This window comes from Dromaius novaehollandiae, chromosome 2 (assembly GCF_036370855.1).
Source record: "Dromaius novaehollandiae isolate bDroNov1 chromosome 2, bDroNov1.hap1, whole genome shotgun sequence".
NCBI classification, from domain to species: Eukaryota; Metazoa; Chordata; class Aves; order Casuariiformes; family Dromaiidae; genus Dromaius; species Dromaius novaehollandiae.
The window spans coordinates 73,081,930-73,100,087 of NC_088099.1; the positions used below are offsets into that span (position 1 = coordinate 73,081,930).

Below are 18,158 nucleotides of genomic sequence, written 5' to 3' on the forward strand. Positions count from 1 at the left end.
CTAGGCCAGTTGCAGGTCTCTTTGCGCAGTCACAGTCCCTAGCTCTTGGCTGCTGCAGGGTTCAACTCTCCTCCATCATTGTTATGGCGATCACACCCACAGTCATGGGGTGGGGTGGAGGGGTGGCCGAACACACCCCAACAGCAGGCTAGCTGCCTTGAGTGCTCTTCCACACTGAAGAAAGGAGTTTGAGTGACTGTGAATGACTGCTTTACTCTTGCAGTGGTGATCCCAAGGAGGGATCCCATAGCTGGGGTAAGAAGGAGTTAATTCCAGTCTGCAATGGTTAACACTGCCCCAGCAGTGAAAGCAGGTGTTGTGCCTCAAGGTCCTGACAAGGAGGAGATCATTCCAGTCCACCCTAATTAACATGCCCCAGTAGTGAGAGGAGGCTTTGTTTCTCAGGGTCGTGGTGCCCAAGCAGGCCTTATCTCAAGGTTCTGACATCCTCCTTTTTGGAGTGTGAAGCACAGGAATGCAGACTGCTTGTAACTGGCACCAGATCGGGGTGGGGGGCAGCTAGGAGCTTTACCCCCACATTCCCACCCCTCGACTCCATTGATACCTTCCACATTGTGTAATTGCAGTGAGAGCACCTTTAACTTACATAGGAGTATAGGCAGTTGTAACAGTGTCACTTTCTAGGGTTTCAGGTACGTGGCCTGTTGAATTCAGGCATACATGTTTAATTTAATTAATTTAATTTAATACTGAATTTTCAATAATATAACAGATACGTCCCAAAGCAATGCAAATTACAATAGATAATAGCAACATAATATAAATTGCAGTAAGCTATTCATCCTTAAAATTTATTCCTATCCATCCAATTAAGCATCCAGACCAGGAATCATCTTGGCTTCCCCGGGTATGGGCTGTATCAGCCATGACCTTACCATGATTTTGATTTGGTTAGAAAGTGGTTCAGTTACATTTGGGATATAGATCAGCGTTGCTTTGCTGACATGTTTATTTACACACATACTCCACCATTTTGCAATAACATTGAATCTAATGATAACCTATTTGCAATTGTCATTTTAGTGGTGGCTTGTAAGTGTTTGTTGACAAGCTCATCTCCCCTATTGGAAGCATTGGCTAATAGCTCGAGGTGGTCTGACAGCTCAGCTATCGATACACACTTTCTAGTAATATCAGCATACCAAGTGAAAAGTCCCTCGAATACCCATGCTATTTTCTTTTTTATTTGTTATCTGCATGAGAGGTTGTGCTAAAGAAGGGTAGGTGCTTATCTGGTACCAACTCCCATGACTAAAGGAGCAGATGGTAGCTCTGGATAGTAGCTTTCAGGACACAAAAGGGGTACTACTAGGGTACACTGGACTCCTCCTAATGAGGCAGCGAGAGTGCTATAAAGATGTTGATTGTTACAAGCCCATGCCATGCCTTTCGGGGCAGGGACATCAGCAACATTACAATTTAGTATTGGTAGTGGGCCAGAGACCATCTTTTAATCTAAATCAGGGTAATCAATCACCAATGCGATACAGATACGGAGTATGTGGCATTGAATGGTTAAAACACAATCGACCTTGGAATACAGCCTGTGCAATTGGAGGATAATGTAGAAGGTAATGGTCTTGGGGTGAAGTGGTGTCAAAATTAATTAAACAGTTCCAGGTATGAGTTTTCTTTGGGAATATCCACAAGGTCAGGGGTTTCCGCGGAGATCCTCTGGGATTGTTAGAGATGAACCATGCACAGGAACAAAATGTACATCCAAACCCATTTCCCCAGGTGCAATTGGTACCACAGTTTTTGTTGTAGTTCATTATTCGAGGGTGTCCAGGGTAGGTATCATTATTATACTGATAATGGCATGCACTTTCACAATTCGAGCCGAACTTGGAAGGTCGCTCTATACACCAAGGTATGCTATCTGGCATTGTTGACCACAGGACAGAATGATCCCCTCGGTCCCAATCACTAGTGTCAGCTGCTAACCCCCAAGGAAGGGCAGAACAAGGTCTAGAAACCTTGCTGCTAAGATAATGATCAGAACAAATGGTGGTGTCATTCCAGCAGTGTGCAGGCCAGGAATATTTACTGTTAGCTGCATAAGCAGTAAAGGTAAATGAGCCAGCCTTCTTCCAGAGGCTGAGGAGGCATTCTCCCCAGTCAGAACGTGGATACGCATGGATTTTCAGTGCTGCCTCATCCACTGACCCACGTGTATGCAGGCAGGCTGTTATGACAGTTTCATTAATTAGTTGGATGAATTTATGAATTTGTTGTAGGGTTAAATTACTTTCAAGATGTTGGGTGGTAGGTTCACTGGCTCAGCTGGTTCAATTTGACAACACAGCCGCCAGACACATTGCTGTGCTAGTTTTGAGAAGCAATATTCGAGGCCCAGCACACACATTGCTAGAATTACCAGAGCAACTGTTAGTATCCATTTCCATCCTCAGCGTGAGCATTCAGAATTGTCGGAGTTCTAATCATATCTGTGAAGGGGATGGTGCCAGTGACATTCCTTCTTGCGCTCAAACACGAGACCTCAAAAACAAAAGAAACTAGGTCTTGGAGAGGCGCGCCCAAGCCTGGGAAACATGAATTTCCTTCCCTCCGTCAAGGGTGATTATCCAGGACTGGGGACCCTTAGGTCTCTTTAAAATACTTCCAACAGTCCCCAAAGTTGGGAGTCAGACTTGTATTTTGGCACTGGGTGCTAAACAGGCAGCAAGTTCTAATGAGTTTCTTTGGGGAAAGAGTTGTTCTGTCACAGGTGGAAAAGCCCATGACAAGGTGCTACCAGCAGGTCCAGGATGCTGGTTCAGGATTCTAACAGCTGTCCTGAACCTATCACCCCATCGGGCATTCTTCAAATGAAGCTGCCGCTTTAGCAGTCCATTTGCTCGCACTACCATTCCATTGGCCTGAGGGTACCCAGGAGCATGGAAGACCCATTGCACTCCGTTTATTTTGGCCCATTCTTTGACTAGGTCGTTACGGAAGTGAGTGCCATTATCGCTTTGTATGGTCTCTGGTGTGGACAGACTGGCAAACCAACAGGTTAGGCCTTGAATGATTTCATGTCCGGTAACATGGGAACAGGGATGTATACACATTAGGCCTGAGCAGACTTCTACTCCTACCAAGATATATTTCCACCCTTGGGCTGCTCAAGACATTTGAGCTCCTGTATCTACTAAAAATTGCACTGGAGCACATACCACTCTGGCAGGCAATACTACATGAGGTTCCCCTTCTTTCACCTTATTGAAATGCCTGCAGCCTCTGGACAAGGACTGTTGTCTGGGGCTCAGGCAGACCTAGTTTCCCAGATCCGCCCCTGTTATCCAATGTAATTCCTCCCAAACTTCATTATGTGGACTACCAGAAAAAGGATTCTGTTGGTCCACCCCTACTGGGGGAGAAAACGGTGACCCGCCCAGATCGGGGCAACCCTATTCCGTCTTCAAAAAGGGCTCCACCACTGCCTGTAACTGTGGAGTAGGCATTCCTTGTATAACCACCCTAGGAATACCTGCGTTAAGGGCCTGCCTCCACACATCATTCCTGTGTTTAATTGCCTCTGCATTCCGGGACTGAGATGTTTCTCTATTCCTTTCTTTTGATTAAACAGTGGGGGCAATCACTGCCCAGACTGGCTTTGGTTCCCATGGAGCTTCACTCTCTGCCCCCATTTCCCAAACTAAGGTCAGGGCCCAGTGACTCACCTGCCCCCACATCAATGGCATATTCTGAAGCCCATTCTTAACACTAATCAGTGCAAGCTTGAAAGTGGGCGTAGCTCCCCTTATTAAGGATCCCAACCAGACTGGATCAGCATGGGCCCCCATAGGGGAATCCAGGGGAATATTTCCTGAAGGGCCCTAGCTGAATCCTCTAAGCTCGCACAGCTGCTCCACGGCAGCTCTTAGAAATCCTCGGGTTAATTCTCCTGCTGTTCCTGCTGGCAGACAGGTTGTTTTGCCTCTCTCTAAATGAGGCACACCGCTACACCAAACTGCTACACGGTGGGTGATGGATGTGGGATCCCGCTGGGTGCCAGACAGAAGCACCACTGGCCCCCAGTTCCCTGAGGCCTTTGAATCTGAGAGAAGAATGCGATTGCCCTCATCCTCCAACATGCAAGTTGCATACTCTACAGGGGTTTCTCCAGGCTTATGGCTATCCTGATCAGCTATCTTAATGAATGCTTCTGGATCACAGCTGGTAATGATTTCACTTACAGAGTTCTCATCATCTGAGGGTTCAGGTGGATCAGAGTCAAAACAAATATCTCTATCCCAATCCTCGGGACCAGCTCAAACCAGAGACCTAACCTTCAGAGGATCTGGGGTTCTTCCCCCAGATGCCAACTGTTGGGTCAACATACTCTTGACCCAAGTTTCCAACTGCTGAATTTGAACTGCCACATTCTGTGCAGTTTTTTTCTGAGACTGCAACTGACTCTCCAAAATGGTGAGGCGTGCCTCCAAATCCTTAATATGCTTTCCTTTCTCATCTAACTGATTCAACAAACACCTTTTCTTAGCACCTCCTGCTAGCAAACAAGAGGTAAGCATCTTACATATAATGCCTTTATCCTTTCTATCTTTCATCTTACCTCATGTGGTCTCTTAATTATCCACAATCTCTTCTTGATCCCAATTGCTCTTGACCCACTGTTGGTTGAACTTTGAATTCTTAGGGATGCCATGCCTCTGTAAACATCCTTCCAAAGTCCTCATCTTGTCAAACCACACCCCACTCCTAGTATCAATAATGTCATGGAATGACTGACTACCTTACAGTCCCAGACCATGTGGGTTTCGTGTTGTGCGAGGGAGGGCAGGTGGGGAGGAGGAGATTTAGTGCATGACTCCACCACTTGTTTCAAAGATCAAAATTGACTTCACAAGTTAAATGGTACAAAACAACAATTTTTATTAACAGAAACTTAGCCCAACTAGAATACTTATTTTCTAATTACACTAAAAATTATGTTAATGGTAGCTACTTAGTAAACAGATAAAGCTAGCTAATTTATACTAACTGTAAGTACCCAAACAAATGAACTAGGCAAACTAATTCTGATTGATCTTACTCACCGTTACCTCAGCAGCCAACATACACTCAATGCCAGGGCAATAACTGTGGGAGGGCATCCCTGTCCCAAGGGGATCCACAAGCTGGCAGACCCACTGTCACCCACAAAGAGTCAAAGACAGCCTCCAGGGCCAATCTCTTTATATCCTTTATAGCCCTTAGGAGAAGGCGGAGGTGGAGTCGCTAGGCCAGTTGCAGGTCTCTCTGCGCAGTCACAGTCTCTTCTGTGTCTCAGAGCCACAGCTCTTGGCTGCTGCAGGGTTCAGCTCTCCTCCATCATTGTTATGGCGATCACACCCACAGTCATGGGGTGGGGTGGTGGCGGAACACCACCAGTGGCAGGCTAGCTGCCTGGCATGTATATTGAGCATGTATGCTGGCTGCAAGGGATGTTGTAGTTGCTCAGAACCTAGCACTTACTTACCTTCTCCTGAGATCACAAGCTTAGAGTTTCTCCTGTCTTGTGCATGAGTCATGGAGTTGCCAAGTGCAAGGACAATTATTTAGTTTAAGGCATGGTTTTATTAATAGAATCCTGTATTTCTGCACTGGAAAAACAACCTTTATACTACATGCAATAGTTTCATGCTCATCTATTAAAAGCTGAATTTCTGTCTCATGACTCCAAATTGAAAAAAAATACTTGAAGAAAAAATCCTAAGTCAGTCTCTGTCCTGGATCATTAGACTATAACAGAAATGACTGAACCTCTCAATTAATATTGAGGAGAAATGAAATTGATCATTGGACTGCAAGAATCCGGTAACAGTTTTGTACTCATCTGAGTTACTCTATAATATACAATGTTTTTCATAATGCATCTGAACTCAAGCTCATATGAACAAAGATAAAAATGCTTTCATTCTAGGCTACTTACCAAAATTTTTATCAGAAGACATTCTGGGTGAGCTACTCCAACTAAGTAATGTGTTTGTTATTTTGCATTCATGGAGGCTATGACTTTACATTGTTAAAAATATATGAAACAAAGGGACCTATTTCCTAACAAATCTCTTTTTCATAGCAGTCATTTTTTCACTAAAAATATCCTCAAATTAGAAAGTAATTGAAAAGCAGGTAATCTCTGTTTGTTCTTTTTCTCTTTCCCTGTGCATTTGAGAGCATGCCTACAATATCCTACATATAAAAACTTTTTAAATCCTTCTGTGGGACATGTTTTCATACACATGTGCATTTTAGCATGAGGAGGGTCAATTACAAAGCACAAGTAAATATAATTTCTTATAGAATTTATAGTAAAAGCTAACTATACTTATTCTTGCAAAAATATGGATGTAAAAAGAAGTAAGAGTAATCTAATTTAGTCTGGGTTTTCAGATAAGGAATCACATTTGGGGTCCATATGACTGTTAAGTGTGCCAAATTTAAAATGACAAAGTCGTCTAATTCATGATGCAGAACAGGGATGCAGAACAGTATACAGTCACTATGCCAACTAGATGGAAGCCATCTAAAAGGAAGATAAAACAAAGAGTGGGATGGTATATGAAGACCATTTAACAGTGTGACAGAAAAGTAAGCTCCTGTATTTTCCCATTCTATGGGAACTGCCCAGTTTATTTTAAAACTAGTAAACAGAAGCTGCAACCATTTATCTTATGTTTCATATTCATCTTTGTATAGGCTGAAGCCTAATATCCTAATTTTCTCATTGATGGAAGAAACCACAGCTGCAGAAATGACAGAATGTTGCATGGGGAATCTACAATGTAAATATTTAGAAAGCTTGTTGAGATTCCCTAACTGTGAGTTATGTTACAGAAGAATACTAGAACTCTGTAAATAAAGATTATCTGCTGTACTTGCAACAGAATCTGAAAAAATGATTGTGCAGAAGGAAAATGCTAGGGAGGCCAAGGCCTCTTGGATACTGTGTGGTGGCACAGTAAGTGGAAACCTTTTTGCTGGATAAAACGACTCATGGAGCAAAGACTTTTTCCTCCTGTTAAGACCTATCTGGAGTTATAAAGAAGAATTAGCAATAAAGAAGACACAAAATAAGTTAATTATATGTTAATTGTCATACAAATACCTTCACACTGCACAGGATCACCTCAAAAGGGATTTCAGCTATAATAGGCACAACAGGGATAAAGAAATTTCTAGTTACAGCGGTAAAAAAGCTGCGCTTCAAAAGATGAGCTGCCTTTACATGGATCAAAATCCAACATGCCCAGATGGCAGAGGTGCCTCAGGATGGTTTGCCCTAACTTTCCACACCTTAGCCTGAGATAAGGAAAGCTGTCCATTATACTGCGTACATGTGTTTACTCAAGTGGAGCCAGATTCTTAAAGGAATTGCAGCTAATTGTTCCATTAAAACTGCACTTTCACTTGAATAACTGACTTTCTGATTTCTTACCAAAGGCATTCTGCAAAGTCACATTCTGTAGTTTTTTTTAATCACAATCCATAGATAAATAAAGGAAACAAAATTCTCATTGCTACTTAATTATTTTTATGTGGTGTAGGAATGTGCAAGACACTCCACAGTCTCTGTCATTGTCCCCTGCCCTGAACTCCCTTGCAAATTTCCTTGCTGTTTCCGGATGGACTTAAGCTTTATTCCTCCCACTGGCAGTACTCTCCTAAACCATTTCTCACATTTTATGCTGTCAGAAGTGGATCTGTCAGCCTACCAACAGGCTAAAGAGCAATGAAAATGAAAACACAATAATAATTTGAACATGCATAGAAAGGGGATATAATCATTTGTGGGTAATGTTTTTGTTGGTTGAGAGTTTCTCTCTAGACACAATGCATGTGCTGTAAAACACAAATTTTACTGGAGGTGATACACAATTTTTGTATGAAATGAACAGATTAAACTGTTTATGTTCAACTGTCAAAAACACTCCAGAATTTGATGCTGATGTCAGAAACCTTATTAGGTTTCAGAAGATTTAGGAAAGCTTCAGACAAATCATAAGATAGGAGGTCTTCAGTCTTTTGAGAATGACATCTGAAGGGCATTTAGACTGTTTTCTGTAAAAGGAAAGGGCAGATTTCCAGTATGTATAAAATCACCTCAACATTTATGTTGTCATTCTCTGTAAAGGAGAAACAAAATGCACAGATGGTGGGTGATTAGAGAGGTCAGTGAAGTACTCCATTCAGCTGTAATTGTAGAGTTTTTAAAAATTCTTTTGACATCAAAATATACTATTTTTTAACCCAGGTTTTTGCTATGATTGGTTAATTTATGCAAAATCAATATGATGCAAATCAATATGCAAAATGATAAGTTAAAAGCTGTAAAACAGGAATGCCATTTTGCAGTAGCAGTAATCAGAAAAATCAGTTCACTGCGAAATTACTGCTACCTGTTCAAGCCAGCACTTAATTTGCACAAATACTCAGGAACAAGTCTTTTAAAATACTACCAGCTTGTGGATCTGGAAAATGCTTTGAAAGAAGTGCTGTCCCATGTAGAGTTTTGCTGTTGCTGTAATCAAGATTTGCCCTCTTCCTGCTCTCACTGGAGCACAAGACTTTCTTATCTCACATGGAAGATTTGAATAAACAGTTTTATTTAATTAACATATATTCAAAACTATCTTTGCCTTATGTAATATGGCAACCTTTCTATTAAGGAAATGATGTGACTCTTCTCTCTCTCATAGGATTTCAAAACAAGTTACCATGTTTTCCCTATCATTGTTTTTTTGCCTGAGTTCCTCACTTTTGAGTAATGAATGCACATATGCTTTCAAATTTTGAAGCAAATTTGCATTTGAGAATACCCACATAATGAAAATAAAAAGGTAATCTGTCACTTACCAAATAGCAGTTCAGCATTTCAGTAATACTTTTCAAAATAAGGAACAATTCCAATTACTCACAGTGGGTCTAAGAGACACTTCAGTCTAAGTGGGAGTGGAGCCTTCAATCCAGGAACAAGAGAAATGAAGTATATGACATAATACATGACACAAAGTAAAAGTCTACATGATTTGTAAGTCTTCTCCTTTCACAAAAGTATGAAATTGAAATAGAGGGACTGTATGGAAGAAAGGATGTACAGTTGGGGAAATGAAGTGACAGTCCCGCGATGACTCCTCAGTGTGGAAAAAAAGGTCATTCCAATGACCACAGGCTTAAATTTTATGGAATTTACATCATTCAAGATCACGAAGGATGCAACTGTTGGCCTACTGTGACTCAAAGATAGAAAAAAAATATTTATAGTAGGCTCAGGTATAATTTAGAATTTCAGAAAAATGAATCCATAGGATGGTCCTGTTCAAATGTCATTATTTACTTAGGACTGTATTTGAAAGATTTGTCTTGTCAACTTTAGTTCTTACTAGTCAACATCAAAGTTGAACATATCAGGTTTTATTTTTGATTTGAAAGAGTATGTTCCAGTGCAAACAAATTTTAGCATTGGACTTCTGTCATTGATCAGGGAATATGAGGTAGTTTTACCGATCCCCAGACAAACATTCATAGCATCTTAAATGTTGTGATGCCACTTCATTCCTTATTCTTTTTTCTCCTGTTCAGGATTTCTACAGATGTCCCAGATAAGACAAGGTTACAAATGTTATTGTATTGCCTACTGCAGGATGTGCAAGGAAAGTTACTAAGTTGCTTTTCATGCAAATATAAAGGAGTATGTGTGACTGTACAGCAGATGACTCAACTTTGTTTTTTTCTTTTCTTCATTTTCCTTCTCCTTATGTGTTGCATTATTTTTCTTACACTATATGAGGTCGGAAGCAATGCCTCACATATAAAAAGAATGATGGAAGAAACATAGCTGTGGCTTAATGATGTGACTACTGAAATCTGTAGCAAAATTCATACCAGCATCAGAAGCAGCAAGAACAAGCTCTAGAAAATTATTCAGGTTTCTCTAAAGACTTTCCACATACAATTCTATGTTTCTCTTGATGAAAATATGCTTTTTGCATAGCTCATATAGTAATAATTATTCTTCTGCATGAGAGATTTTATATATATTATTTGTCACAAAGGGAAATTACAAAGCCTACTGGGACAACTAGGTACAGAAAGCCAAGTCTGGGTGCATCATACTTTAGCTGAAGATCAAATCCAGTGTTTCAAAGTAGAAATTAATAATAGCTTTCAATATATTCTCTAAGGCAAAACAGAATATAAGTATGCACAGCTCTGAATAACCAAAAGGAGTATTCTGTGGAATCACATATTGTAAGAAGTATCTTGTATTCTTATACAATGTACACCATTAAAAAGCATTTTGACTATACCCCTGTATATATTCTAAGTACAGGCAACATATTAGCTCCTTGCTCTTTGTGTCAACCGTTTTTCTGAGTATTAATTATAACTTTTCCTTTCTCTCATATAAACAAGCCTGGTAGTCTGTAAGTCCTCTCAGTTCTGTACTTTTATGCAATATCCTTTTCAAAATAAATGGAAAGCTATAAAGCTTCTAGTAGTATTAAATTTTTCATAGATATTCACTTGCTCTAAATGATACTTGTTTCAGATTTTTGATGGTTTATACTCTCTTCTAAGCTATTGCTGTAGATTCTATAGTAAATGGTCTTTGGTGTGGCTCGTGGTTATTAATGAAAGAAAGTCTGAAACACACCTGTGTTTCATACATTGTTTATCAGCCTTTTGCCAGTGATACAAGAATATCAGGTGAAAGGAAGAATGACTTTATATCTATTTTCATGGCCATGAAAACTGTTTGCCTTATAAAAAAATTAGATGTCCTAAAGCTGATGAACGCAATTGACCATATTAAACAGAGAATGACTTCAGACAGTTCCTTTCTGGTCTGCAGAAAGAGTGACCTCACCTGCTGGCTACTATCCCACTGTGTTTCCTCAGCTCTTTACTTTTTACTATGTTCCTTTGCAGATTCATGAGACCGTAACCCTCACAATTTTCCTGTAAGCTGGATTCTACACATCTTCAATCTACTGAGAACAGATTTAAATACCTCCGAGGCATGAATACAAATGAAATCTGAATCTTAATATTTCTCCCTTTATTTTTGTAGCCGGACCCTGCAGGCAGAGATATCTCCATCCGTCCAATCTTGGAACACTGTGAAAACACTCACATGACAATTTGGCTTGGAATAGTCTACGCATATAAAGGGCTGCTCATGGTAAGCATAGCTTGTTCTGCAAAAGACGGCTTTCAGGTTGTTATTTATTGATAGGAATGAACTGAATTACATTTGCTTTCCCAATGGCTTGGAGTGAATTAAAACTTTATTGAATAAATCTTTTATAATTTGGCCTGTTCTAAAGTTTGTTAAGTGTCAATATGTGGATACGATATTATGTGAAATAAGTAGGACACTGTTAAAATAGTGTTTTAGCTGAATGCTAGAGACATACTGCAAACCAAGAAATTCAGCAGTTGAAAGATGGATCTGTGAATGAGACAACTTTGTTAATAGAAAAGCCTAATCATCTGGATTTGTTTAGGTTCTCTGAAAGAGTGGAACTAGGTCCAATATTTCTTGGTTTTCATTTTAAATGTTTGCCTCTGAGTTGTAACTGGTTTTCAGGAATAGTCACAGGAGATGAAAGATGAACTTGGAGCCTGAGTCAAAATAACCTTTTTGTCACTACAACCTATCTCCACAAAAAGATTTTGTTAATAAAATAGAACTCAGGCACCAGGAATCCCAAATCTTGATAGTTACACACACACACACACACACACACACACACAGAGCTGTAAAGGTGGCCATTGGTGAATAAAAGGTCCTCATATCCTAAGCCTCAAGATTTTAAAACATCGTGTTTTTGACAGCACTGACCAGATGAACACTTCTCTTGAGCTAAACCTCATCTGGATCCTCCAACTAGCTAATCATCTGTTTACACTACCGAAAAGGTTCAATCTGGCTATGTATGTTTGTAGCACACCTGTTGATTAGGACACATGAAAGACTGGATCAGCTGCTTCCACTCAGCATGTCTGGTGTTGATGTGGTGGGGGGAGGCCAGGAAGGGTGAGTTGCTCATGCCTGAAATATGCCTCTTCCCTCTTTACAGTGAATCACCCCTCTACCAAGCTGCAGAGTCCTGCTTCTTTTCATGCTGTTTTTTTCAGGCTGAGAGATCTTTAAACATGCCATACAATATTCCACAGGAAGGAATGAGAGCATTTTTTATTCTAAACATTCAATAGCTTTGTGGTCAGACTGGTGTTCAGGCAGAGAAGAGAATTGTGCCAAGTTTTTCCACTTCCTTGGTGAGAATCTCTTCACTGAGCTACTAAAAGGAAGCTTTCCCACCTTCCAGTTTAAGAAAGAAAGTATTGAATTGAGACATAGATAACTATTTTCAGGAGAAGGTCCAAGCAACTTGTGAAATGAAGAGATAGAAGATATTTGGTTCCCCAAAGGGATCGGAATTTAAGACAGATCCCATGTCTCAGTATTTCCTGATGGGCAATTCTAAGTGGCTCTGGATTTATAGTAATTTCAGCATGCAGCACAAGGTTGAGAGATTTCGTTTTGAGGGTAAAGCAGCTAGAATTTAGGAAGAGTGACATTGACCAGCACTGTGGCCAGTTTGACAGGAAGATATAATATTGGCAGCTGGCCTAAAACATCATGATCTTTCCTGCTGCTGTGCCAGAGCTACCCCAAAATTGTACTAGTACATTATTTCTCTGTGGAGCCACTTTGCATGCTAAATGAACTAGTCCAGCTCCAAACAGATCTTTGCAAATAGAAGGGAGCAAGGGCTCCTTAAGGCTGTCAAAGCCCCTGTGTCATAGCAGGGCCCAAGTGCAAGTCTGAGAGCTTCTGAAATTTCTACTTGTACTTCTTTGTTTGCTTCTTTCTGATCTGCATAGTGTCAGTTCCTAATTTTGCCTCTCTATCAAGCCACATTTTCCTAAGAGGTAAACTGGAAAGCATAGCTCTAGTACCCAACTGCTGACAAGGTATTTAACTTCATTGTAATGTTCATGTTCTATGTACTGATGGTTCATACCTGTTATGTCATTTATTTATCTTCGTGAATGAAGTTCTTCACTCTTTGTCTCCATTCTAATATATTCCTTGATTACTGGTTTGAGGCACCTCTCAGTAAATTTTGTCCTTGACTTAGAAAGGTATTTTTCTCTTTCCGTATTTAATTTTACAAGAGTTTTGTAGATAATTTGTTAAAAGAAACAATTTACAGGGATTGCTTTGCATACTTTTATTACTTTCCAGTCTCCTTCTACAGAAATTTTGAACAGTTCATTTTACTTTCTCCCAGGTAGAAGTTGCCAGTATTCCTTTTGCAAATGCTTGAGATATTTTTCTCTGTGGTTCTGTTCAAAAGAGTAAACATGTAAATATCTTTGGTTCACTTACAGCAACTGGCCAAAATCAAATTGAAATTAATTTTAAAAATACTGAAGGATTCAAAAAAATATTGACAGATATTGTCAGATGATTTCCTTTGAAGTTTCTTTCATGTTTCAGTTGTGCTGGACAGTAATCAGACTGCACTGTTTCTCATTGTTCTTTGCCCTAGATGTCTTTGGTCATTGATTTGTTAGCATCTATATTATACTGTTTTCTGCAAGGTATTTGACTCTGTTTAAGTTTGCAAATGCCATTCAGCATTACTCATTATAGTTATTTCAGGCATACAATGTTTCATAACAATTAGTGAAATATACACTTTTTATTACTCCAGTGCCATTTATCACACAATTTTAGATATGAAAAAGAACAATACTCTTATGGATCAGTTAAATAATTGCAGTTGTGGCCCATTTTTCTATGTTCTCTATACCTGAATTATATGAAGGCAATAACATTGATGTTTTTAATCTTGTCACCAAAGGTGTTTCAGATTTCTGTATGCCAAACATACTCTGCCATTGTAACAAGAAACAGAATCTCTCATGTTAGTGTTTCGTTTTATACAGGTTTACGTGATACAAAACTCTGCAGTTTGTAAGAATAACATTTATCTTTGTTATTTCAGATAATACAAAGATAAATATAGATAATAAAGATAAAGGTAGTATGTATCTGTCTTATTTATTACTTCATGCTAAACAGCTCATATTGGTGATTATAGTAAAATGCAATATTTGAGGTGAAATGGCTTATTGATTCACTTGCGCCAAAATCATTTAAAGTGATGTCTTGATGTCTCAGATTGAGAATACAAAAATGAGTTAACCTAAAAAGTGCTTTTCCTTTTTAGCTTGAAGTTATAGGCAAATGTCCATAATGATGACGTTGTGTGACAAATGTGCAGTGAATAAAACATTCAGGGAAGGGGAGCCGTTACTTGCCAGGATGTACAAGTTCCTAATATATTAAAGTAAGCAAATATTAAAAAATCAGATATCACAATTCTTTAATTTCCTTTGAAGGAATAAGAAGAAATGTTTACTGACTGCATGAAGGTTTCTCAATTATTGGCTTCAGATTTTTCAGGACTGGTGACTGGAAAATAATATGAAGATGACTGTCCTACATCTTGACTTTGCCATTGCATTAGTCTTCTTAGTAACCTTGACCAAGTACCATCATATATATGGGACTCAGTTTTGCCCATTCCAGGTTCTGCTCCTAAAGGGCTACATTCAGATTTGATGTCTGTCTGTGTGTACATGGTGACCTTTAGTTGCACTATGTTTAGTTTTGGTTTCTGATGATGTTGATATGGTTGAAAAAAACCTTCATTTTATGTATTCCAAGGGATGATAGAAAATGCACCTTCTTAAACTTGCCAGGGATGCATTACTAGCAGGTACGCTAACATCTTTTTGAGAGATATAAAATCTTTTTCCAGTCTCAACCAGAAAAATACCAGATTAATGATGGATTGGACTACTGTAGGGCACTTTGCTTGTTAAACACACACTGTGGACTTGCCTACAGTTTGATTCCCCTCTTCCTACTAATTCATTTAATTAACAGGAGAATCAGGGTGTGCATATTTTGGAGTTTCTTTCATTCTTTCTGCTACTCATGTAATCACAGTTATGTAATCTGTAGCTATTAAGAAACAGACTCTAAAGGACAAGGTGTATTTTTTCTGCGTGGCTGTTGCTCTGCTTATCAAATACTACTTTTCCCACGTAAATTTTAATTGATGCTTTTTAATCTATAAATTTCGTAAATGACCTTTGATACATAGTTTTTAATTATGATTCTTAGCTTACTTTGCTAAGGAGTAAAACATCAGTATTTTGTTGTGGAGGTGGGAAAAACTGACATGTATATGAGATGACTTGATCAAGGTCACTGAGAAGACTAATGCAAGAAGGAGAAATAGAATTCCTTTTCATGATTCATATTCCAGCGTTTGTTTTGGTCACTGCAGTCAACATGCTGTACAACAAGACTCTGTAATTGATTAATCAAGCCAAAAAAATATTAATTGTACTAAAATGTATCTTTCAGGATAATGTTCAGTCTTGATTTCAAGTTTGAAAGAATCTGTCTCCTTCTTGAGGCTCTCCAATACTCTGTAGAACATGCAAATTATGGACAGATTGAATTTTTCTAGCTCTGACTTTCAAACATCAAATCTTAGTGGGCCTTGCCTACATGCTACCCTTCTCTATCTAAAGTAATGGAAAATTTTTATTTTTAGATGAACTACTATGAGTTTGGCCAAATTTATGTGAGCTTTCTAAAAATCATATTCATTTTACAGTAAGATGCAGATTGCATTAGGAAAGTGATATGTCCTCATTGATACCATTCTCCACCTTTACTTCCTTGAAGTCTGCTTCAAGTCATTGTTACAAATATTGGATAGTATTACATCAGGAATTCTTGCAAACCTATTCTTTCTTCAGTCACTTCTCTTCAGTAGATACACATTGAGGTCTATTATCTAGGTTTCAGTCAGTTTAAATTCACTATATTCATTTTGTTACATACCTTTTTTAAATCACAAAACCATGCAGTATTAAGACACGTTACTGAGAAATCCAAGTAAGCTGCATAAATTTGATTATCTTTATTCAGCCTTGCAATCTCATTGAAAAAATAATAGTATGTTGAATTATATTCCCCCCTCCTTTTTTCTTTTTGTCATTTATTGCCTGAGTTCATATATCAGCCATTTCATTAATTTGATTAGTATAGAAATTACAATAATAGGTCTGTAATCACTGAGGACATTCCACTTACTCTTTTCCCATACAATCACTTTATATTCTAACTGGGGCTTTGCTAGAATTCCAATAAATACTAACAATTCAGATCAGCAGTCCAGAGAACTTATAAATCAATTTCTTGCATGCAAGTTAACCTGATGTCTCTGATTGCAATGACTTGTTTGGGGGGCTGGGGGGGTGGGGGAGTTCAAGTGCTCTCTTACTATTGGGATAAACTGTATTTCACTGTTTTGGCAAGATTTGAATGCATTATTCCATCTCTTTATAAATACAAGGCACAAATATTCATTGAGCATAGCTGCCTTATCTGCATCATTACTGTTGAATTTGACATCTCCCAAGGGATGAATCATTATTAGAATTACTTTTTTCCTGATACATTTTTATAAATGTTTATAAATTCCCTGAATGCTGCTGGCCATTCATTTTCTGTTATGTATTTCATTTCCCTTCTCACCATCTGTATTTTAGAACTTTTAATACATAGCCATTACTATCAACTTTCTAACTTTTGTTATATGCTCTCTACTCTTTTGTCTTTTTTTTAAGTTCCACATCAACCATACAATTTTTAAGCTGAGAAAATCTTTCTTTGTGATTATGAAATTTAGAGCAGATAGTTAGCAGCAAATTCTCAAGCATCTTTCAATTATTGTTCATAAACATTTCTATCTTTTTCCCTGCTCCCCCTCCTCATCAGATATATTCCTCTGAAAGCTATAAACATTACTTTTCTAATGTTTTTGCATGCTTGGGAGTAGATTTGCAAAAAAGAATTAAGTATCATGGTTTAGAATTTAGATTGCAATGCCCAGTTGCACAGTCTTCAGTCAGCACCTAGATTTCCTTAAATATACGCAAAGAGAGTTAAAGGCCTCTGTATCAGCTTCATGATAGCCAACTTGTTGTCTTGCCATCTAAATTATCTGGACAGAAGTTCGAAGAAGACGCTTGTGGTATGAGCTTAGATTTAGCTGTTTAGCTCAGGATTGCTGGAAAAACATATATCTGATGAGGACTCACATCCTTGAAGCCTGACATAGATTTGGATTTATAAAGTTATGTCTTTCAAAAACAGAAGCCTTTGCTTTCAAAATCATTGTGTCCTTTTACCTAATAGCTGAGTCACTAAAACAGAGATGCATGCTTCTGTGCTGTGTAACATATAAATGATGAATACAATGTATTCAGAACACATTAGGTTCCAATCTGTACTCTAAGTAAATTAAACTCAGCACGCAAACAAGAAGAAACTTGAGCACTAACAGAGCTCTGCCACCTACGGACTACAGTGAGGGACAGCATACTAGTTGTTGCTGAATGTTGTAGGTAGCTCCTCACTATCATGTCAGCTGTGGAAGTCAGGCTGCATCTAGCCTATGAGCTACTTATGAACACTACAACTGTGACATATAGTCTGGGCTCCTCATTTTTATTATTGATACTCAATATAGATAAACTGGATCTAAGGAAAGACTTTCTCACCATGAGGACAGTCAAGGAGTGGAGCAGGTGTGCAATCACCACGCTTGGATGTTTTCAAGACTAGACTGGATAAAGCTCTGGGCAACCTGGTCTCACCTCAGAGCTGACCCTGTTTTGAGCAGGAGTTCGGACTAGATGGTTTCCTGAGGTTCATTCCAATCAGAATTATTTTATGATCGTATATCAATAATTTGAATATTCTCAATCTCTTCATCGAATGATTAAAATTTTTCATGTAGAAAAAATGAATAGTCTCAAGATAATATTAAAATTCCTCTTTATTTTCTCTAAATATCTGTGATTTTTAATACATTTATTTGCATTCTTTTCTAAATGGCTTCATGATCAAAAAGATAATTCAGGAGAAGAGACTGCCTCCTGCTCGGTTAATTTGCACTATTCCAGTTCATACTTATGATCAGTTCAGCACCAAACCATCTGTCCCATTTTACAGTCCTAAGAGAGGT

The 18,158-nt window shown here is 38.7% G+C and overlaps 1 protein-coding gene across 1 annotated transcript in view; it reads left to right on the top strand.

Annotated features, from left to right (window-relative positions):
• GABBR2 (gamma-aminobutyric acid type B receptor subunit 2) overlaps positions 1-18,158 on the top strand; it is a 477,500-nt gene that overhangs the window by 426,533 nt on the left and 32,809 nt on the right. The window contains exon 14 of the mRNA XM_064506758.1: positions 11,099-11,209. Coding sequence (XP_064362828.1) covers positions 11,099-11,209 — 111 coding nt within the window. The remainder of the gene's footprint in view (positions 1-11,098; positions 11,210-18,158) is intronic.